Raw genomic sequence first — 24,407 nt, 5'->3', positions numbered from 1 at the left:
AAGCCTTATATCTCCGCATCAGAACATCGTAGAAACACGGGGGTTGGACCGTTTGACTCATGACTCGGAGGGTAATCACTAGTGGATGCCATTTTTTCCCTAGCAACCAAATACAGTACCCTAGCAACAGAGTAAACAAAGCCTTATATCTCCGCATCAGAACATCGTAGAGACATGTGGGTTGAATTGTTTTACTTTTGGCTTGGAGTATAATCATATATTGTCCCCCGAAATTTGCCACGGCAAGCACCACTCACATTTTCTTCAGGAAATGTACCTATCTAGTTATTATTATTATTCTTCTTTTTCTGGACACTTTTTCGGCGCGTAACTCGTCCCGCACGCTTTGTCGTAGACCCATAAATTAGGGCTCAAATCGACCGGCTTATTGAGGAGAAGTCTGCTATGACTTTTATAAGCGATCGGGTGCAGGATTTCCGAAAGGGGGGCGAAAAACCACCCAAAAAATCCCATTGACTTAACATTGCGCCCAACTTTGACGAGTCATAGCTCCGCTCGAGGATTTTGTAGAAACATGTGGGTTATAACATTTGAAGAGGGTGGTAGGCTCTGTAAGAACATGGATCACAATGGGGTGTAAGTTGTACCCCTGGGGTGTAAGAGGTGCCCAAAAGTGCCCCAATGAAAAGTCAATGGGGCAAAATCCCATAGACTTACCATTGCAAAAATTTTGACGGGTCATAGGTCCGAGCCAGGATTTCATAGAAACATGTGGGTTACTACATTTGAAGAGGGTGCTAGACTCTGTCAGGACGTCCCCCACAATGGGGTGTAAGGTTACCATAGCAACCATTTTGGGCACCCTAGCAACCTATACCATAGACTGCCATTATAAAATGCCCGGATGGATATCTTTGCACCACAGTGTCATAGAGACATGGGGGTGGGCTCATTTTACTCAGGCATCCAATCAGTCTCTCAGGATCCTTACAGACTTACTAAGCCACGCCCCTAGCAACCACTTTTGAGCACCCTAGCAACATAAAATACAAACAGTTATATCTCGGCATCAGAACATCGTAGAGACACGGGGGTTGGACCGTTTTACTTGTGACTAGGCGTGTAACAATTGGGCACATCATTGGCCACTCCCAAGCCACGCCCCTAGCAACCAAATTTGAGCACCCTAGCAACCGAATAAACAAAGCCTTATATCTCCGCATCAGAACATCGTAGAGACACGGGGTTTGGACCGTTTTACTTGTGACTCGGAGTGTAATCACTGGGCACATCATTGGCCACTCCCAAGCCACGCCCCTAGCAACCAAATACAGGACCCTAGCAACAGAGTAAACAAAGCCTTATATCTCCGCATCAGAACATCGTAGAGACAAGGGGGTTGGACCGTTTTACTTGTGACTCGGAGTGTAATCACTGGGCACATAATTGGCCACTCCCAAGCCACGCCCCTAGCAACCAAATACAGTACCCTAGCAACAGAGTAAACAAAGCCTTATATCTCCGCATCAGAACATCGTAGAGACACGGGGTTTGGACCGTTTTACTTGTGACTCGGAGTGTAATCACTGGGCACATCATTGGCCACTCCCAAGCCACGCCCCTAGCAACCAAATACAGGACCCTAGCAACAGAGTAAACAAAGCCTTATATCTCCGCATCAGAACATCATAGAGACACGGGGGTTGGACCAGTTTACTTGTGACTCGGAGTGTAATCACTGGGCACATAATTGGCCACTCCCAAGCCACGCCCCTAGCAACCAAATACAGTACCCTAGCAACAGAGTAAACAAAGCCTTATATCTCCGCATCAGAACATCGTAGAGACACGGGGGTTGGACCGTTTTACTTGTGACTCGGAGTGTAATCACTGGGCACATCATTGGCCACTCCCAAGCCACGCCCCTAGCAACCAAATACAGTACCCTAGCAACAGAGTAAACAAAGCCTTATATCTCCACATCAGAACATCGTAGAGACATGGGGGTTGGACCGTTTGACTCATGACTCGGAGGGTAATCACTAGTGGATGCAATTTTTTTCCCTAGCAACCAAATACAGTACCCTAGCAACAGAGTAAACAAAGCCTTATATCTCCGCATCAGAACATCGTAGAGACACGGGGGTTGGACCGTTTGACTCGTGACTCGGAGGGTAATCACTAGTGGATGCCATTTTTTTCCCTAGCAACCAAATACAGTACCCTAGCAACAGAGTAAACAAAGCCTTATATCTCCGCATCAGAACATCGTAGAGACACGGGGGTTGGACCGTTTGACTCGTGACTCGGAGGGTAATCACTAGTGGATGCCATTTTTTTCCCTAGCAACCAAATACAGTACCCTAGCAACAGAGTAAACAAAGCCTTATATCTCCGCATCAGAACATCGTAGAGACACGGGGTTTGGACCGTTTGAGTCGTGACTCGGAGGGTAATCACTAGTGGATGCCATTTTTTTCCCTAGCAACCAAATACAGTACCCTAGCAACAGAGTAAACAAAGCCTTATATCTCCGCATCAGAACATCGTAGAGACACGGGGGTTGGATCGTTTGACTCGTGACTCGGAGGGTAATCACTAGTGGATGCCAATTTTCTCCCTAGCAACCAAATACAGTACCCTAGCAACCGAATAAACAAAGCCTTATATCTTCGCATCAGAATATCGTAGAGACATGTGGGTTGAATTGTTTTACTTTTGGCTTGGAGTATAATCATATATTGTCCCCCGAAATTTGCCACGGCAAGCACCACTTCACATTTTCTTCAGGAAATGTACCTATCTAGTTATTATTATTATTCTTCTTTTTCTGGACACTTTTTCGGCGCGTAACTCGTCCCGCACGCTTTGTCGTAGACCCATAAATTAGGGCTCAAATCGACCGGCTTATTGAGGAGAAGTCTGCTATGACTTTTATAAGCGATCGGGTGCAGGATTTCCGAAAGGGGGGCGAAAAACCACCCAAAAAATCCCATTGACTTAACATTGCGCCCAACTTTGACGAGTCATAGCTCCGCTCGAGGATTTTGTAGAAACATGTGGGTTATAACATTTGAAGAGGGTGGTAGGCTCTGTAAGAACATGGATCACAATGGGGTGTAAGTTGTACCCCTGGGGTGTAAGAGGTGCCCAAAAGTGCCCCAATGAAAAGTCAATGGGGCAAAATCCCATAGACTTACCATTGCAAAAATTTTGACGGGTCATAGGTCCGAGCCAGGATTTCATAGAAACATGTGGGTTACTACATTTGAAGAGGGTGCTAGACTCTGTCAGGACGTCCCCCACAATGGGGTGTAAGGTTACCATAGCAACCATTTTGGGCACCCTAGCAACCTATACCATAGACTGCCATTATAAAATGCCCGGATGGATATCTTTGCACCACAGTGTCATAGAGACATGGGGGTGGGCTCATTTTACTCAGGCATCCAATCAGTCTCTCAGGATCCTTACAGACTTACTAAGCCACGCCCCTAGCAACCACTTTTGAGCACCCTAGCAACATAAAATACAAACAGTTATATCTCGGCATCAGAACATCGTAGAGACACGGGGGTTGGACCGTTTTACTTGTGACTAGGCGTGTAACAATTGGGCACATCATTGGCCACTCCCAAGCCACGCCCCTAGCAACCAAATTTGAGCACCCTAGCAACCGAATAAACAAAGCCTTATATCTCCGCATCAGAACATCGTAGAGACACGGGGTTTGGACCGTTTTACTTGTGACTCGGAGTGTAATCACTGGGCACATCATTGGCCACTCCCAAGCCACGCCCCTAGCAACCAAATACAGGACCCTAGCAACAGAGTAAACAAAGCCTTATATCTCCGCATCAGAACATCGTAGAGACAAGGGGGTTGGACCGTTTTACTTGTGACTCGGAGTGTAATCACTGGGCACATAATTGGCCACTCCCAAGCCACGCCCCTAGCAACCAAATACAGTACCCTAGCAACAGAGTAAACAAAGCCTTATATCTCCGCATCAGAACATCGTAGAGACACGGGGTTTGGACCGTTTTACTTGTGACTCGGAGTGTAATCACTGGGCACATCATTGGCCACTCCCAAGCCACGCCCCTAGCAACCAAATACAGGACCCTAGCAACAGAGTAAACAAAGCCTTATATCTCCGCATCAGAACATCATAGAGACACGGGGGTTGGACCAGTTTACTTGTGACTCGGAGTGTAATCACTGGGCACATAATTGGCCACTCCCAAGCCACGCCCCTAGCAACCAAATACAGTACCCTAGCAACAGAGTAAACAAAGCCTTATATCTCCGCATCAGAACATCGTAGAGACACGGGGGTTGGACCGTTTTACTTGTGACTCGGAGTGTAATCACTGGGCACATCATTGGCCACTCCCAAGCCACGCCCCTAGCAACCAAATACAGTACCCTAGCAACAGAGTAAACAAAGCCTTATATCTCCACATCAGAACATCGTAGAGACATGGGGGTTGGACCGTTTGACTCATGACTCGGAGGGTAATCACTAGTGGATGCAATTTTTTTCCCTAGCAACCAAATACAGTACCCTAGCAACAGAGTAAACAAAGCCTTATATCTCCGCATCAGAACATCGTAGAGACACGGGGGTTGGACCGTTTGACTCGTGACTCGGAGGGTAATCACTAGTGGATGCCATTTTTTTCCCTAGCAACCAAATACAGTACCCTAGCAACAGAGTAAACAAAGCCTTATATCTCCGCATCAGAACATCGTAGAGACACGGGGGTTGGACCGTTTGACTCGTGACTCGGAGGGTAATCACTAGTGGATGCCATTTTTTTCCCTAGCAACCAAATACAGTACCCTAGCAACAGAGTAAACAAAGCCTTATATCTCCGCATCAGAACATCGTAGAGACACGGGGTTTGGACCGTTTGAGTCGTGACTCGGAGGGTAATCACTAGTGGATGCCATTTTTTTCCCTAGCAACCAAATACAGTACCCTAGCAACAGAGTAAACAAAGCCTTATATCTCCGCATCAGAACATCGTAGAGACACGGGGGTTGGATCGTTTGACTCGTGACTCGGAGGGTAATCACTAGTGGATGCCAATTTTCTCCCTAGCAACCAAATACAGTACCCTAGCAACCGAATAAACAAAGCCTTATATCTTCGCATCAGAATATCGTAGAGACATGTGGGTTGAATTGTTTTACTTTTGGCTTGGAGTATAATCATATATTGTCCCCCGAAATTTGCCACGGCAAGCACCACTTCACATTTTCTTCAGGAAATGTACCTATCTAGTTATTATTATTATTATTATTATTCTTCCAACCAAATTTCGGCAATTAATACGGCTCGAACCGCTTAACTTAGAAACTTCATTCAAACTCTCAAACGTGCGGACTATTCGGGAATAGTGGGCTATGACTTTTATAAGCGATCGGGGGTACGGTCTTCGCCCCAGGGGCGAAAAAGCAGCCGAAAAATCCCATTGACTTAACATGGAGACAAACTTTGACGAGTCGTAGCTCAGACCTAGAATTTCACAGAAACTTGTGACTTGCCACATTTGAAGAGGCTGGCAGGCTCTGTAAGAACATACCTCACAATGGGGTGTAAGTTGTACCCCTGGGGTGTAAGAGGCCCCCAAATTTCCCCATAGACTTATAATGGGGCAGGAATCATGCCCATATAAGGAAATAAAAACGTCCCAGATGGGATATCTTTGCAGCGCAGTGTCGTAGAGACATGGGGGTGGGCTCATTTTACTCAGGCATCCAATCAGTCCCTTAGGATCCTTATTGAGCTATCAAGCCACGCCCCTAGCAACCATTTTGGGCACCCTAGCAACATCTCCCATAGACTGCCATTATAAAATGCCCAGATGGATATCTTTGCAGCACAGTGTCACAGAGACATGGGGGTGGGCTCATTTTACTCAGGCATCCAATCAGTCTCTCACCATCCTTATTGAGGTATTAAGCCACGCCCCTAGCAACCAAATATGAGCAGCCTAGCAACATAATAAACAAAGCCTTATATCTCTGGATCCGGACATCATAGAGACATGGGGGTTGGGTCTTTGGGTCATATTAGCTTCATGCTTGCTTCATGCTAAGTCATGCTAGCTTCGTGCTAGTTTCATGCTAGCTTTATGCTAATTTTATAATAAATCTTGCTAACTTAATGTTAAATCATGCTAGCTTCATGCTAAATCTTGTTAGCTTCATGCTAAATCATGCTAGCTTCATGCTAGTCATGCTAGCATCATCTTAATCATGCTAGCATCATGCTAATAATGCTAGGATCATGCTAATTTCATGCTAAATTCATGCTAACTTCATGGTAATCATGCTAGCATCATGCTAGCTTCATGCAAATTATGCTAGCTTCATGCTAATCATACTAACATCATGTTAGCTTTATGCTAATCATGATAACATCGTGCTAGCTTCATGCTAATCATACTAACATCGTGTTAGCTTCATGCTAATCATGATAACATCGTGCTAGCTTCATGCTAATCATACTAGCATCGTGCTAGCTTCATGCTAATAATGCTAGCATCGTGCTAGCTTCATGCTAATCATGCTAACATCGTGCTAGCTTCATGCTAATCATGCCAACATCGTGCTAGCTTCATGCTAATCATGCCAGCATCGTGCTAGCTTCATGCTAATCATGCCAGCATCGTGCTAGCTTCATGCTAATCATGCTAGCATCGTGCTAGCTTCATGCTAATCATGCTAGCATCGTGCTAGCTTCATGTTAATCATGCTAGCATCGTGCTAGCTTCATGCTAGTCATGCTAACATCGTGCTAGCTTCATGCTAGTCATGCTAGCATCATGCTAGCTTCATGCTAGTCATGCTAGCATCATGCTAGCTTCATGCTAATCATGCTAGCATCATGCTAGCTTCATGCTAGTCATGCTAGCTTCATGCTAGCTTCATGCTAATCATGCTAGCATCATGCTAACGTCATGCTAGCATCATGCTAGCATCATGCTAGCTTAATGCTAGTCATGCTAGCTTCGTGCTAGCTTCATGGTAATCATGCTAGCATCGTGTTATCTTCATGCTAATCATGCTAGCTTCGTGTTTATCATGATAACATTGTGCTAGCTTCATGCTAATCATGCTAGCATCGTGCTAGCTTCATGCTAATCATGCTAGCAACGTTCTAACTTCATGTTAATCATGCTAGCATCGTGCTAGCTTCATGCTAATCATGCTAGCATCGTGCTAGCTTCATGCTAATCATGCTAGCATCCTGCTAGCTTCATGCTAATGATGCTAGCATCCTGCTAGCTTCATGCTAGCATCGTGCTAGCTTCATGCTAGCATCATGCTAATCATGCTAGCAGCATGATAATCATGTTAGCATCATGCTAGCTTCATGCTAATCATGCTAACATCATGCTAGCTTCATGCTAATCATGCTAGCATCATGCTAGCTTCATGCTAATCATGCTAACATCATGTTAGCTTCATGCTAATCATGCTAGCATCATGCTAGCTTCATGCTAATCATGCTATCATCATGCTAGCTTCATGCTAATCATGCTAGCTTTATGCTAGCTTCATGCTAATCATGCTAGCATCATGCTAGCTTCATGCTAGTCATGCTAGCTTCATGCTAGCTTCATGCTAATCATGCTAGCATCATGCTAACGTCATGCTGAATCATGCTAATCATGCTAGCATCATATTTCATCATGATAACTTTTTTAAATCATGCTAGCTTCACACTAAAACATGTCAACAGCCAGGTAAACTACTAGACTAAATTTCTTTTACATTTCTGGCAATCAACTTTTTGCATTTTCATGCACTGGTAATTCCTTGGGAATTGCATATCTAGTTATTATTATTATTATTATTATTCTTCCAACCAAATTTCGGCAATTAATACGGCTCGAACCGCTTAACTTAGAAACTTCATTCAAACTCTCAAACGTGCGGACTATTCGGGAATAGTGGGCTATGACTTTTATAAGCGATCGGGGGTACGGTCTTCGCCCCAGGGGCGAAAAAGCAGCCGAAAAATCCCATTGACTTAACATGGAGACAAACTTTGACGAGTCGTAGCTCAGACCTAGAATTTCACAGAAACTTGTGACTTGCCACATTTGAAGAGGCTGGCAGGCTCTGTAAGAACATACCTCACAATGGGGTGTAAGTTGTACCCCTGGGGTGTAAGAGGCCCCCAAATTTCCCCATAGACTTATAATGGGGCAGGAATCATGCCCATATAAGGAAATAAAAACGTCCCAGATGGGATATCTTTGCAGCGCAGTGTCGTAGAGACATGGGGGTGGGCTCATTTTACTCAGGCATCCAATCAGTCCCTTAGGATCCTTATTGAGCTATCAAGCCACGCCCCTAGCAACCATTTTGGGCACCCTAGCAACATCTCCCATAGACTGCCATTATAAAATGCCCAGATGGATATCTTTGCAGCACAGTGTCACAGAGACATGGGGGTGGGCTCATTTTACTCAGGCATCCAATCAGTCTCTCACCATCCTTATTGAGGTATTAAGCCACGCCCCTAGCAACCAAATATGAGCAGCCTAGCAACATAATAAACAAAGCCTTATATCTCTGGATCCGGACATCATAGAGACATGGGGGTTGGGTCTTTGGGTCATATTAGCTTCATGCTAGCTTCATGCTAAGTCATGCTAGCTTCGTGCTAGTTTCATGCTAGCTTTATGCTAATTTTATAATAAATCTTGCTAACTTAATGTTAAATCATGCTAGCTTCATGCTAAATCTTGTTAGCTTCATGCTAAATCATGCTAGCTTCATGCTAGTCATGCTAGCATCATCTTAATCATGCTAGCATCATGCTAATAATGCTAGGATCATGCTAATTTCATGCTAAATTCATGCTAACTTCATGGTAATCATGCTAGCATCATGCTAGCTTCATGCAAATTATGCTAGCTTCATGCTAATCATACTAACATCATGTTAGCTTTATGCTAATCATGATAACATCGTGCTAGCTTCATGCTAATCATACTAACATCGTGTTAGCTTCATGCTAATCATGATAACATCGTGCTAGCTTCATGCTAATCATACTAGCATCGTGCTAGCTTCATGCTAATAATGCTAGCATCGTGCTAGCTTCATGCTAATCATGCTAACATCGTGCTAGCTTCATGCTAATCATGCCAACATCGTGCTAGCTTCATGCTAATCATGCTAGCATCGTGCTAGCTTCATGCTAATCATGCTAGCATCGTGCTAGCTTCATGCTAATCATGCTAGCATCGTGCTAGCTTCATGCTAATCATGCTAGCATCGTGCTAGCTTCATGTTAATCATGCTAGCATCGTGCTAGCTTCATGCTAGTCATGCTAACATCGTGCTAGCTTCATGCTAGTCATGCTAGCTTCATGCTAGTCATGCTAGCTTCATGCTAGCTTCATGCTAATCATGCTAGCATCATGCTAACGTCATGCTAATCATGCTAGCATCATGCTAGCTTAATGCTAGTCATGCTAGCTTCGTGCTAGCTTCATGGTAATCATGCTAGCATCGTGTTATCTTCATGCTAATCATGCTAGCTTCGTGTTTATCATGATAACATTGTGCTAGCTTCATGCTAATCATGCTAGCATCGTGCTAGCTTCATGCTAATCATGCTAGCAACGTTCTAACTTCATGTTAATCATGCTAGCATCGTGCTAGCTTCATGCTAATCATGCTAGCATCGTGCTAGCTTCATGCTAATCATGCTAGCATCCTGCTAGCTTCATGCTAATCATGCTAGCATCCTGCTAGCTTCATGCTAGCATCGTGCTAGCTTCATGCTAGCATCATGCTAATCATGCTAGCAGCATGATAATCATGTTAGCATCATGCTAGCTTCATGCTAATCATGCTAACATCATGCTAGCTTCATGCTAATCATGCTAGCATCATGCTAGCTTCATGCTAATAATGCTAACATCATGTTAGCTTCATGCTAATCATGCTAGCATCATGCTAGCTTCATGCTAATCATGCTATCATCATGCTAGCTTCATGCTAATCATGCTAGCTTTATGCTAGCTTCATGCTAATCATGCTAGCATCATGCTAGCTTCATGCTAGTCATGCTAGCTTCATGCTAGCTTCATGCTAATCATGCTAGCATCATGCTAACGTCATGCTGAATCATGCTAATCATGCTAGCATCATATTTCATCATGATAACTTTTTTAAATCATGCTAGCTTCACACTAAAACATGTCAACAGCCAGGTAAACTACTAGACTAAATTTCTTTTACATTTCTGGCAATCAACTTTTTGCATTTTCATGCACTGGTAATTCCTTGGGAATTGCATATCTAGTTTTTCACTGAAATATCTAACGGCATCTGTGCGTAAATAAGGTATGATTCACTGGACAACCTCCAACAGCATGTCTAGATGCAAATGCAGTTATGTTCATTTGTCCATAGAGGGCAGTGCTGTGTTACAAGAAAAATCACCCTGGACGCGTAAATGACGAAGCCTGTCACTAAACACTATTTATTCCTGTGTATACCTGTCCGTGTAAATAATTTTAAAACCTTGAGCTATTATTTAGTACAATACTATACTATACACTTACGCATAAAAGTATTTTAAACCACGGCAGGTTTATTGTATGTATGAACATCCTCTCATTCTCAACGTTCTTTCTTTTTTCACCTCATTGACGTCATTACCTTACAACTCGAGGCAGGGCAATGGAAATGGAACGTAGGTGAATATTAACCAATAACTGACCACATCCTTAGTTCAAATATATTGTGTAATCCAATCATCTTTCAGGGTTTCCAAATGGAGGCGGGCCTTACCAACCTCCGTTCATTTCGCTCTTCAACTACATGGTCTTTTTTTAAAGTTCCATAGACGGTGAGAGAAGGGGGGTTGTGAGAATACCGAAATTAGGACAATTGTGGATAGTCGTAAAACAATATCAAAAGGAAAAGGGAAGGGTATTCTTGGGTGTTTTTGTATCGTATTAACCGTTTCCTGGTTGGTGTTTAAATACGGGTAGTCAATAGCTAGCACCATCAGGCTAACGGCGGTAGCTGCTAGCGATCAACCAAACCACAAAGGAAATATAGCCAGTTAAATCTCATTTCCGTAACGAAATCTTTTATACGCGTTGTCTGTTTGGACTGGTGCTTATTTTTTTAAAGAATCACCAAGAACGATAAAAACGGCAGACCCGACCTGTTTCAATAAACGCGAGAAACCCCACTAAAATGGCGGAGCCGGACAAATTAAACATTGACTCCATAATACAGCGTCTTCTGGAAGGTGAGAACTTGTTTAAATATTAACTATTATTTTTTTGCAATGATATGTCTTATATCAGCAAATAATTTTAAACGTAAGTGTGCATTGTATGTATGTTTTAATAAAATTGTAATTATATTTTATACCTATGAAAACAGCCAGAATGAACCGAGTTCTCAAGCTGGAGGAAGTGGGGCAGCGGTTGCTAACCAACCAGTCTAAACTTATTTACTAAACTTTGCCAACAAGCAGATTGACAGTTTATTATAGCCATCGAGTTAACATTAACGTACTATCGGTCTTGCATTATCATCGGTTTAAGGTTGTAAGCTGGTTTGTGTGGAGAATTGGCTTTTCGATGACTGCAGGGTGGATGCTTCGGGTTTTCTAGTGATCTGTGCAATGCATTTGCCAGTCAGGATTTAATTTCTCTTTGTGTCCACTTCATATTGGCTGGTTGATAAAATTTCCTTTCAGCTGGGGAAGCCCTGTCTATTTAAACCTGGCAGAAATGGGAATACTGTAACTAATGATGATGTAGTTAGTAGTAGACGTGATCTTCAAATGGCAAAAGTGGTGAAAACGTGATTATTTTGTAGCGTTGCAGAGAAGTCGTTTACACTATAAATAAATACAGTATTCAGAAAGCATACAATTTCTATGTGATACCTATATGGTGATTGATGCGAAGGAGTGTTGTCAGTAGTGTTGGCCTACAAATTTGGACCTTTGCACCAATAATGTGGCTTTAAATGACTTTAGTCACAGCTTGCAGAGTTTTATTGTTTTCTGATACTGTGTCTATGGTATCGGCACAAATCAGTGTTGTATTACCACTGTTGTTTAAGAAGAACACATTTCACTTTTGTTTGGAGTTTGATGTTTATCACTATTACTTAGAAACAGACAGGACTGTATGTTCTCAGAATTTTGTTTTTACATGTATGCATTTGGCAGACACTTTTGTCCAAACCGACTTGCAGTGTATTCAGTGTGTATTTTTTTTTTTTAGTCTGTGCATCCTTTTGAATTGAATGCGTAACCTTTGCATTACTAATGCAATGCTCTGCTAATTGAGCAACTGGAATACTATTAAAGATGTGATAGTTCATGACTATTGAAGATTTAGCCTGGAGTGAAAAATTGGAAATTACTAAAAAGTTAGGAAAGATAAAAGTAAAGTACTAAAAAGTACCCTTTGCACTTCATGCTTGGGGTAAACATTGAATCGCAGTACAGATGGGCTCAATTAATCCAAGCAAGCAAGTATAAAATATCTGAATCTCCATCTTAAGAGAATAAAAAAAAGTTTGAATTGATGGACCAAAAGTTTGATGCTGTCACTTAAACCCCATTCACACAGCACTTTGGTCCTAGAAAATTTTCTTAAAATTGGCAGAGGCGCAAACACGTCCCATACATGTTCTGTGAACGCTTCCGTAACATTGCTGTAACATTCATGGAAAAAATTCTGTGTAAAAAAAAGATGCAGAAACAATACTGTAAGGGGCGTGCCATTGCAACCAGATTTAAACACAGATCAGCATTCATGACGAGAAATGTCGGCAAACTGGACTGAAGCAGAAATTAGGGAGCTCATCACTATTATTTTAAACACTGTGGAAAAACTACCAAGTGCGGGACTTTAAATTCGTCACGTCAGGTGCTGTTTATCGTATCTTTACGGTATGTGTGTGAATGCATGCACAGATTCTGGAAAAAACTAGTGCTGTGTTCAAAATATCGATACGACGATACATCATCATGAACTCCTGAGAATGCATGCACCTTGCATAAGCATACCGCGTACTCTCCCTCTCACAATGAGTTCAGTATGAAAGCGCAGATATCTGAACCTAAACTGCTGCAAAGGGCGCGTCATGAAGTTAGCGCAGATATCTGAACCTAAAGTGATGCAAAGGGAGGATCTTGTAGTTAAAGTAGCGTTGCAGAAAAAAGACTGCATGTCAACTCGTTGAACAATCCATAATAAAGCTACTTCACACGTTTTAAACTCAATAATGCTCGTGCTGCTCTTTTACCGGCTCTCTTATAATACAGTCACACATTTGGGAAGAAACATGACAAAGAGCTGCAGATGTAAAGTGTGTGTCTAGGTAGGAGAAGATGTATAGAGCTACTTCAAACTATAGCTGTCACATTAATAATCTGATTTCTATAGGGAAATAGTATTTATTCTAAGTGCATGTTTATATATTTATATATTCAATATAGAAGAATTATATGAGAGAAAAATATAATACCTAGAGGGCTCGCAAAATGTCAGAATTTTCTTCATGCAGGTAAAATGTTTGGTTGCCCGTAGGGCTGGGCGATATGACTCAAAAAATTATCGAGAAAATGTTTTCCATATCAGTCGATATCGATAATTATCATGATAAATAACAAATCTTTACTCCTGTCAAATTTAAAGGCAGATTTTTGCTCCTGAATGAAAATTGTAAAAACCAGACAGTTAATAATGGTTTTAAACTACTTTTTATTCAGAACATGACAAATACAAAAACTAAAATCTTGTTTTAATGCATCTGAATTAAATGTAAATCTATTTGTTATGAAATCAACACATTTCTGACACAAAAGCAGCAGACTACTGTCCCTTTAGGACCCAAGACAGACTGCTTTAAGTTTCAATATACTGAGTAACAGCTGTTTATGTTCACTTAAACAAGAAAGAAAACTTAGTTCAGTGATCACGCGTGTGTTATACATATACGAGCTATACACGCTGATAAATGGATGTCAAGGGTGTCACTTTGCTGTGGGAGCGCACATACCCAAACACTATATTCACTGCAGTGGTGGATCTGCTGCTTTTCCTCAGTTTCCTGAATTTGTGAATGTCCTGTAAATATACTTTTAAAGCTGGGCGGACGTGTGCGTGCGCAAGGCGGACGCTGAATGAAAGTAAAGTATACTGCACGCACCTGTGTCTGCTGTGTTTGACGAACCCTGTTTGCGCGTCCAACATTACACACAAGAAAATGTTTCCGCGCATTTGGATTCCGTGATTCCGTCCGCGTTATCCGCATCGCGAAAATCATAGGTCTCTACTAATAAATGAATAACTTGCCTCATCTTCCACTCCTTCAAGTCTGAATGTCACTGTGATTGTAAACCAAGAGCGCGTGCCGCATCCGGAAGTGCTCGCGCAACATTACGCACAGTGCTTAAACATTATCGATCACTTATCGAACTGTCCTTATCGTTTTATCGAAAAGTTTATATCGGTAAAATTATCGTTATCGAATTATCGCCCAGCCCTAGTTGCCCGATATCAATATAAGTAGTCCGGAATTTTTTTCATCATCCGTTATGTTTCTGACAACACACACAATAGAAAAATAGTGTTTGGCTGAGAGAGTGAGCATACGCGACTGAAAATCACTACAGTAAGATCAATTTTAGTAACGCGCAGCATTTTAATGTCAGTAACGATAACGGCGTTATAACGGGGGAAACAGTAATTTATTTGATTATTCGTTACTGAAAAAAATAACGCAGTTACTAACGCCAATTACTTATAACGCCGTTATTCCCATCACTGGCCCTGATAAGGCACTATCTTTTATAAGGAAAAACTGTACAGTAAGTTCCCCCAAAAGCTAATAAATACATTTCAAAATCACAACTGGTACAAGTTACAACACTGTTTATTCAATGTACAGTAAACATATAATAATAATAATAATAATATAAATAATAATAATAATAATTTTACCAAATTCTGAACATAAATGTAATAATAAAATGCCTTGTACCGTGATGTGTATCGTATCGCGGCCTTGTATTTGGATATGTATCGTATTGGGAAATTGTTGGCGAAACACAGCCCTAAGATAAACATTGCCAGTGTGAATGAACCACAAATCAAACAATCCCGGAAAAATTCTGGACGCACTTTCCGTAATCTCTGTGTGAAAGGGTCTTTACAGGCATGCAAAACAAAAATATCACCACGTATTTTGTGGCCCTTTTACCTTCATGTTCGGTTGGCAGCACTGTTGTGTAAACCACAGTAAAGCGATTAAAAAGCACAGTACAAAAACAAACAAGCCTGATAACAGCTGTATTTATCTATTTTGTAATACTGCTGTCCTTTTATCCCCTCAGAGCTTGATGTTTCCATCTGAAATCCTGATTCTCTTGAATTATGTTTTACATACTGATCATTCAGATTTTTTGGAGGGAAAGGATTTCCATTGGTTGTTTTCCGGTCTTTAAGATTAAATGTGTGCAGGCCAGGATCCTCTTAATAAGTAATAATTGTTATTGTGTAATTAAACTGGAGATAATGGGAAGGGCTTGCATTGCATGTGTTTTTTTGTATACTTGCTACTTTATCAGGATACATCACAAAAAAAAAGACAAGAAGTTACATAACTCTCACCTTAACGTGAACACACTGGTGCCTTTTCTAAAAGGTGGTACCAGTTTATCCTGATCCCAGATCTTGCTCTGTGGAATGTTGAGACGTTATAGGTTACAAGCATAGATCCTTTCAGTCAGAGGTGTAAAGTACTCGAGTAAATGTACTTCGTTACTGTACTTAAGTATTTTTTGGGCTACTTTGTACTTGTACTGAGTATCAAAAATATATGCAACTTTTACTCTCTACTCAATTACATTTTTGATTGGGTATTTGTACTCTTTACTCCACTACATTTAAAATGACACTTAACGTTACTCGCTACATTGTTTATTCGTCAAATAAAAACGAGACGAAAGTGTCAGCGGGTGATGATGGATAGAATCTGTGGTCGCGAGGTTACACGCACACACACAACTGAGCGACTTCATTTGGCTCTGCGCAGAGCAATCGTATGAAATCAAAGTACTGCGAGAGCGAATCAAATGCATATGGAGAAGTCTGGTCTCGCGGTACTTTGATGTCAAACGCTGAATGGCTTGCGTTGAGCCACCGTAGCGGGACATCTGCGTGCTGCGTACGTCATAAACTGTAGAGAAAAGTTCGCGTCTGGTCTGAGAGAAGAGATAAAGAGCAAACATATGGATGCATATCACATGCTTCAGTCAAGGGACCCTTTGTTAAACATGCGATGCTACAATCAAAACAAAAGTGATGCGCGATTGCAGGAGGGTCATCCCGCAACTCAAAGGCAAGCACAAATGTTTATATACTCTGATGCTACTTTATCAGCTAACCTGAGCTGGTACATAACTTGATATAACTTACTATATAAACCAGCGAGGTCCTGTACTGATTGCCCGAGTAACTTAAGTACATTATAAGATTGATAATAAGTGTACAATTTCACTGTCCTCACATTTAATCAAGTATGCTGTAATGTATTTACTGTAAAGAGGGATGCATGACGGAAGAAATGTAGTGCACTTAATATGAGATAGTGGTGTTACGTCTACTACATGTGTTTACAATTAATCTTTCAAATGAACAACTTCACGTTTTTAATATGCATTATCATATTTCTGACTGTTAGTGTAATTTTAGTTTACTGGAATTTTCTGAATATAAAAATTATATTTTTTTTTGGATAGGCCTATATAAGAATATTTGGTAACACTTTACAACAAGGTTTATTAGTTAACAGTAGCTAATGTATTAACCAACTTGAACAAACCATGAGCAATACATTTGTTACATCATTTATTCATCTTTGTTAATGTTAGTTAATAAAAATGTAAGCTTTAATTGTTTGTTCATGTTGGTTCAGAGTGCATTAACTAATGTTAACAAGATTTTGATAAAGTATTAGTAATTGTTGAAATTAATATTAACAAAGATGAATAAATGCTGTATAAGTGCAGCTCATTATCAGTTCATGTTAACCAATGTAGCCAACCAATATTAAACAATGAACCCCACTGTAAATTGTTACCATATATTTATATCACAAAGTTATATTTTTCAGAATGGCACATTCAAGTACACAATGACACTAGACTAAAATAAATGGGTTTAAATTAAACTTAATGTAGATTTCTAGACTAAAATCTCATGGCATTTAGTTGAATAAAATTAGACTAAAACTAAATCAATTCAGATGACAAAAATATGACTAAAACTAAATTAAATTTATGTCAAAAGAAGACTATGACTATGTTTAATCTGTGTTTGTTCTGCCAGGTCAAAATTTTGAGGTGTTTGATTTCTTTTCTATATTAGGAAATAAAACCTCATAGATAAACTTTCTTAGTTTTCAATGCCCAGACCTACAATGTCTCTTTGTGTTGAGGACTAGTGCATCTTTGAGCCAACATTCAGTATGAGTAAAAATACTTGAGTACTTTTAAATTGGGTTACTTTAATACTTTTACTCAAGTCGTATTTAAATTGGTGACTTGTAACTTGTAGTGGAGTAATTGTTACAGTAAGGAATTTGTACTTTTACTCAAGTATGGCTTTCAGCTACTCTTTACACCTCTGCTTTCAGTTCGTACAGTTGTGTTAGGTTCAAGGCCAACCAATGAAAATCACTTGTACTGATTTACAGGTGACATGATGGATGTTTGCGTTGACTGATGCCTTTGGTTAGTTGTTGCTATTTCTGGCTAGCATCTGTTAACACTTGTCAATCTAATGTGATGTGTCAGTTGTCTTCACCTTGGGATGTCCCTCAGATTGTCTTCATTGGATTAAGTGCAAGGGTATCACCACTGAGTACCTCAAGGAAAACATGGATGTCCATGTGATGCTATCTGTGTCAAACTGATTAAGGGTTAGACTGTTGACATGAGATTTTCCATCCATTCTCGGTGCTATTGCTAGCTGTAATGACATTTGTATGATTTTGTGTATTGCTTTGTGCAATTTCAATGTTCTGTGTACAATTTCCTTGTTTTTATTTATTTTTTTAGATTTTAGCACGCCTTTTTTAGCACACAAACTTACCACACCTAGTTATCGTTCAAGTGGATTATTTGGTTTGTCTACCAAGTACACCCCCATCTTTGTGGATGGTGTAAGTGTTTTCTGCACATTTTATCTTTTCAGGTATGAGCCTAACTAGTAAACATACCAATTTATCTTCTATTTGGTTGTTTATCAACTAGCTCCACCGCCTCCCTTATGTTTTTCTTCTAAGCTCTGCGATGCTTATTGGCTCCGTGACTAACTTTAGAGCAAGTGCTGTCAGAGCATTACCCGGCTTTAATCTGGGTTTAAAGTGACGAGCGGCAGGATCCTATTTATACCCACTTTTCACTGGCTGAGCCCATGGCTTTCCGGTTTCAGTTCAGGCCCTCAAATCACTCATCATCTACCCACAACAACACTGAAGAAGACCTTAAAGGCCTCCTTTTTAGGCACTCCACCCAACTGTTTGACTACACCTTTTGTACACATTTGGTCTGCATTGTCTGATAATTGTTTGTTAAAATGAAATGGAACTAAAGTACAGTTAATGTCAGTATCGGTAAGCAAAAACACGAAGTGGTTGTTTTATAATATGGAAGTAAGTGTGAAATGTTTACCTTGCAGGGAAAGGGAGAAAACATTGTCCTGGGTTACCTTTGTGCAAACATACACAGTTTCAGTCTGCATTGTTAAAGTAAAACACCACAGTTTTCAATATTTTACCATGTTCTTACCTCAACTTAGATAAATTAATAATTTTTTTTTCTTTTTTCAATGCGTGCACTTAATCTTTGTACAGCACGTCATGAATGTATTAGCATTTAGCCTAGCCCCATTCATTCCTTAGGATCCAAACAGGGATGCATTTAGAAGACACCAAACACTTCCATGTTTTCCCTATTTAAAGACATGAGTAGTTACACGAGTAAGTAAGGTGGCACAAAATAAAGCTTTTGTTTGACAAAGTGCACGCATTGAAAAAAAGATAGGTATGTATTAATTCATCTTGTATTCAAGTTGATGTAAGAACATCATAAAATATTGAAAAACGGTGGTGTTTTCCTTTTAAAATCGTTACTTTCCATAACCAGTGCCTGTGTATTTGAATGATTTTAATGGAATTTTAATGGAAAGAAATGTTCAATGTAGAGCACGGGGTGATGCTGGATGTTTTTAAACAGGTGTGCAAATGCATATTTACAATGTCACACTGAACCTACAGTCAGGCAGCTGTTGCTCCGTGTAAACTATCAGGTTAAATACAGCATCTTCTGTACTGCTGAGATATAAATGACTAGAGATGGGTTGCTGATGCAAGCGTGCGCTCTCTTGCTTCTCCTATAATGCACCGATTGTGGTACGATTGTTCAGTTTGTATGAAGTGCCATGTGTGTTTGTATTAACAACTATTTGTGTCCTTGGGGGGTTATCTATGTTATAATCTTAACTGTAAACAATTTAGAAGTGGATGGATTAATTTTTGTGACTGTTCCCAAATGTTTCACAAATTCTTGCGCAACTGTGAAATGTTATGTACATTTAAACTGAGCATTATGGGCCTATCTCAGAGATTTTCTTTCAAAGGAAATCATCAGCTGGCCATGCTGACGTCTAAAAACTTGTACGATTTCTTCAGCTGGACTACTCTGTAGAAAGAGACAGCAATATTTATTTTCGTAAGAGTCCAGATAAATCATATACTCTTTCATTTTGCTGCTGCCAGCAAAAGTCTCAGCACATTGTGTTATCGAGCCTGTCTAAGGGCATGTTTGAATAGTGCCGTAGGTCTGTGTCGTGTGAGATGACAATCTGTTTAGATCCTCTATTAGAAATCTTTTTAGGCTTTTTTATTTGATATTTTACTATGCAGTTACAAGCAAAATATCTGACCGATGTTAATAGCTGACTTGTTGGTTTGTTTTTGTCATGAATATTTGATTCTATGAGCTCAACTGCACATGATCATTGACAATCTGCAGCAATCGCTTAGAGCATTGCAAGATCTTTACCCCTTTTGTGGTTCTTAAAAGCCATGTGTTATTGTACGCCCTGGTTTAAGTGTGTGTGCTAGTAAGAAAAATACAGAGGAACGCGTTAACTAACCTGCTGGTTTCTGTGAATTCCTTCTCCATGTTTAGCATGGTTGTGGTGCATGTTTCAGTAGAGATACATGATACAGTGTTTCAGTGCACAGCATCTGTGCGTCACTAGTCAATCCACAAAACCCAATGAGTCAAGTTTCTCATCCTCTAGTTTATTGTCCTTGTTTTCAAGGTTTTTTAAGAAAACTGTCTCTTACCATATTTGCTTTTAAGTTTTGGTTTGATTTCTGCTAAACTCATTTTGCCCCTCTTTGATTTTTCAGTTAAAGGCTCCAGACCAGGCAAGAACGTACAGCTGACAGAGAATGAAATCCGAGGCCTATGTCTGAAATCTCGAGAAATTTTCCTCAGCCAGCCAATTCTGCTTGAGCTTGAAGCACCACTCAAGATCTGTGGTGAGTATGTTTGTCCTATGAGGGATGCTCAAATCAAGCATGGGTTCGTGCACACATGGCTCGTGTCAACAAAGATTTTTTTTCTGGTTTACACTAGTGGTTGATTAGTATGAACTAGTCGAATAGTAAAGTCTAGTTTATCTAGTTTTTTCCATGCCTGTAAAGATGGCATTTTAAGATATCCAGTTTCTCAGAGTAGGTGTAAGAGAGTGTGATTGTCCCCATACCCCTGCAGGTCTGCACTCACACTACACTTTATGATCCAGACCCAAGTTTTTTTGCTTTAAGATATACGCATGCTGCCTTATCAGAGTCAGCACAGGGGAGTTTATTGTAAATGTAAGGTTTTGGTTTATGTAAGGCATTTGACTTCATGCAACACTGTGCAGAGCAGTTGGCGTATGACATTAAAGAAACACAAGACAAATTCGAGAGCAGACTGCTCTGTAAATATGCTTTTAAATCTCTACTAGCACAGTTATTTTATGTCATAAATGATCGGTCTGCACGGCGCCACATGAAGTTAAACTATTATTTGGGGTAGTTTGGTATGAAGTGACACAGCTGTACTTAATCTTGCTGTACGTCACAGAAGAGTCTTTACTGGTTGAGGGAGGCTACCAACAGTTGCATAATTGACGTCAAGCTTTCAGATCCATGCTCCGGTATAGTTTGCTTTTTAAGGGTGTCACGATTTAAAATTTTTAAATCAAAATCAATCGAAATTAAGTCACAACCTCGAACTTTGAATAAAAAAATGGAATTGTCGATGCTGCCACGCCCCCATGGCACGTCCGGTCGGCTTGTGATGCGGAAAAAAAACACGATTTAATTCCAACAGAAGAATATATATTCCACATATATTTCATTATGATTATTACATATCTTAATGATTAAAAAATAGCTAATAAAAATAGCATTTCTCTTAAGGAAATGATATAACGCAAGAAAGAGTGTTATTGCAACAATCACCAGTAGAATCGCACATGTTTTCAATATTGTGCAGCCCTCGTGTCTGCAGAGGCTTGCTGTTGATGGCATGCAACATAATTTGCTTGTCATGTGGTTTAATGGATAGACAAAAGGATGCCACCAAACAAAAAACCATACAACATGTCTCTGTCTCTGTCAACACTTTTCATGTGAACATTTTTCTTCAAATACAATGTCAAAAAGGTTGTTGTTTTTTTATTAACTGATGGATTTTCTGTGCAGGTGATGTTCATGGTCAGTACTATGACCTTCTTCGTCTCTTTGAGTATGGGGGTTTTCCACCTGAGAGCAACTACTTGTTTCTTGGGGATTATGTGGATAGAGGGAAGCAGTCTCTAGAAACCATCTGCCTCTTGTTGGCTTATAAAGTGAAATATCCCGAAAACTTCTTTCTGCTGCGTGGCAACCACGAGTGCGCGTCTATCAACCGTATATATGGCTTCTATGACGAGTGTAAGCATAATTATTAAATGTGCTTTTCCAGGACTACATTTATTGCTTACAGTTGATGTACGTCCACTCATAATTTGTTATTCGTTGCATTAGGCATGATGACAAAGAATAACAATTATTAAAATATAACTTGCTTGAAATGTTCTTTAGGTAAGCGACGGTATAACATTAAGCTGTGGAAGACATTCACAGACTGCTTCAACTGTTTACCTGTTGCTGCCATTGTAGATGAGAAGATCTTCTGTTGCCATGGAGGTAAGTGCAGATAGGTCCTCCATCCCCGTAGTAATTTTAATGTACTCTCATAACTCCTGTGTTGACATTGCAATTTCCCCGGAGAAGTTAAATGTGGCTGAAAAATATGTATCCGTTTATAACCTCACTAGGAGACCATAATGTTTGGGTCATTTGATTGGCATAAAATCAATTTTCTGAACTCTGGGCCATGCCATGGGACTTCAGCAGAGCCCTAATAAAACAGGGTTCACTTCATTTAAACTGCACTATGGTTTATGGGGGATATAAAAGTAATCTGCTCTGGAAGTTGAGCGTAATTGATTGGATGTGTTTTTTGATGGTTCGAAATTCTTCATTTTCTTTGCAAACATTTGCTGTGGTAAGAGAGGGAAATGCAGTGTGGAGTGGCACAGATGGAGTGAACTATTGATCACAGTTCTACATCCTGCATTTTTCCTGTTCATATTTATTGGATTAATAACTGTGGGAGCTTTTTAAAAACAACCGCAATATAATTTTGTTTTCTGCTCCAGGTCTCTCGCCAGACCTGCAGTCAATGGAGCAGGTGCGACGCGTCATGCGGCCCACAGATGTACCTGACCAGGGGCTGCTCTGTGACCTGCTTTGGGCCGACCCAGACAAAGACGTGCTGGGCTGGGGAGAGAATGACCGTGGTGTCTCTTTCACCTTCGGTGCAGACGTGGTGGCCAAATTCCTTCACAAACATGACATGGACCTAATATGCAGAGCACATCAGGTAAGTATACTCACTGTGACAGGTGCAGTTTTTAATGCAGATCATTTATGTGTCAAGCTCTAAGTTTCTTTGCCTTTGCAGGTGGTGGAGGACGGTTATGAGTTTTTTGCTAAGAGACAGTTAGTTACCCTGTTCTCCGCTCCTAACTACTGTGGCGAGTTTGATAATGCTGGGGCCATGATGAGTGTGGATGAGACCCTCATGTGTTCTTTCCAGGTAAGAGAAAAAGAGCTGCAATTTTCCACCCTGTCTCTTTCTCCCTGTAAGGCTTTTGGTTCTACTTCAGATGCATAAGGTATGTTAGACGTAATGGATCTGGCTCATTACTTCTGTAGATTTGCATTAGATCGTTTTCTAAAGTTGTGTACTCTGCATAAGCAGTGACTATACGTCTTGTTCACTATATGTATGTGGGCGGATGGATCTATATTTGGAAGACCTAAAGGCACGCATTTGATGTTGTGCGGCAACGCTTACTCTCATCTTCTGTTTTCCTTTCAGATCCTTAAGCCAGCCGATAAGAAGCTGTACTATGGAGGAGGTGGTGGAATGGGCTCAGGTCGTCCAGTCACCCCGCCGAGAAATTCAGCCAAGGGTGGAAAAGCCAAGAAATAGCACCCGCTGGACCCCCTTCTCCCCCCCCACGTCCCTATCCCACAATTCCCTTATCAACCCACTCTTTTTCTCTACCTCCCTCTCCTTTTTTGTCTCCAAACAGCTATAAAGCAAAACTGTACCCAGGGTTGAAGTTCTTTATTTTTCTTTATCTCTTATTTTCCTCATGTAACTTTTGAAATGCGTGTTTATATACGAGACTGCGTGTGTGAGCGTCTGTTTTGTTTGTTACACTCTTTGTGTTTGTCTTTCCATCTCTCCCCCCCATCGCTCATTGCCCCATCTATCCACTTATCTCTCTGTCAGCAAGCCTCCATGTGAATGTCCAGCCAGGCTCTGGAAAAGAGCGAGACAGAGGGGGTTAAGAGCGTGTAGTTTTTTTTTTTTTTTTTTGGAAATCCCTCACTGTTTATGTCCTGGCCCCCTGCGTTGTTTTAAACGCACAACTGCACATCCTGCATTAGTTTAAGAGCCAGTCTGAGTGTAATGTTAAACATGTATCTGCACAGAAACACACACGCAGAGAGAATGGATGTGCAGAAAAAGTGTGAGGTAGAGAGACTGTCACAGGTGCATCATTTCCATTTAGAGATCCAGTGATTTAAAAACAATCATGTTGGAACTTTTTACTTTTTTGTAGATGGATCACAACAAAACCTTTGAAATTCTTTGCTTACTATGTGTGTTTTTTTAGTGTCTTTTTTGGAAGACAATTATCAATAAAGAGAACTTTATTTAAACATCCTGTATTTATCTT

At 40.5% G+C, this 24,407-nt stretch overlaps 1 protein-coding gene across 1 annotated transcript; it reads left to right on the top strand.

The window, feature by feature from the left end:
- The first annotated feature begins 10,789 nt into the window (after positions 1-10,789).
- ppp1caa (protein phosphatase 1, catalytic subunit, alpha isozyme a) lies at positions 10,790-24,390 on the top strand. Its single transcript, XM_065274084.2, has 7 exons — positions 10,790-11,260; positions 20,464-20,595; positions 21,811-22,041; positions 22,192-22,296; positions 22,812-23,035; positions 23,117-23,251; positions 23,537-24,390. The coding sequence occupies exons 1-7, from the start codon at positions 11,206-11,208 to the stop codon at positions 23,648-23,650; spliced, it is 996 nt and encodes a 331-aa protein (XP_065130156.1). The 5' UTR covers positions 10,790-11,205; the 3' UTR covers positions 23,651-24,390.
- The last annotated feature ends 17 nt before the right edge of the window (positions 24,391-24,407 follow it).

The sequence above is a fragment of the Paramisgurnus dabryanus genome, chromosome 3 (assembly GCF_030506205.2).
Source record: "Paramisgurnus dabryanus chromosome 3, PD_genome_1.1, whole genome shotgun sequence".
NCBI lineage: Eukaryota > Metazoa > Chordata > Actinopteri > Cypriniformes > Cobitidae > Paramisgurnus > Paramisgurnus dabryanus.
The sequence above is the reverse complement of the archived record's forward strand: the minus strand, read 5'-3'. Positions and strand labels throughout refer to the sequence as shown.

What these genes read in the sequence shown, in the direction of transcription:
- ppp1caa (XM_065274084.2), top strand. Translation starts at nt 11,206, where the DNA reads ATGGCGGAGCCGGACAAATTAAACATTGACTCCATAATACAGCGTCTT. An exon ending in GATCTTCTGTTGCCATGGAG is followed by an intron (nt 22,297 to 22,811) that starts GTAAGTGCAGAT and finishes TTTCTGCTCCAG; the next exon opens with GTCTCTCGCCAGACCTGCAG. An exon ending in CCCTCATGTGTTCTTTCCAG is followed by an intron (nt 23,252 to 23,536) that starts GTAAGAGAAAAA and finishes TTTTCCTTTCAG; the next exon opens with ATCCTTAAGCCAGCCGATAA.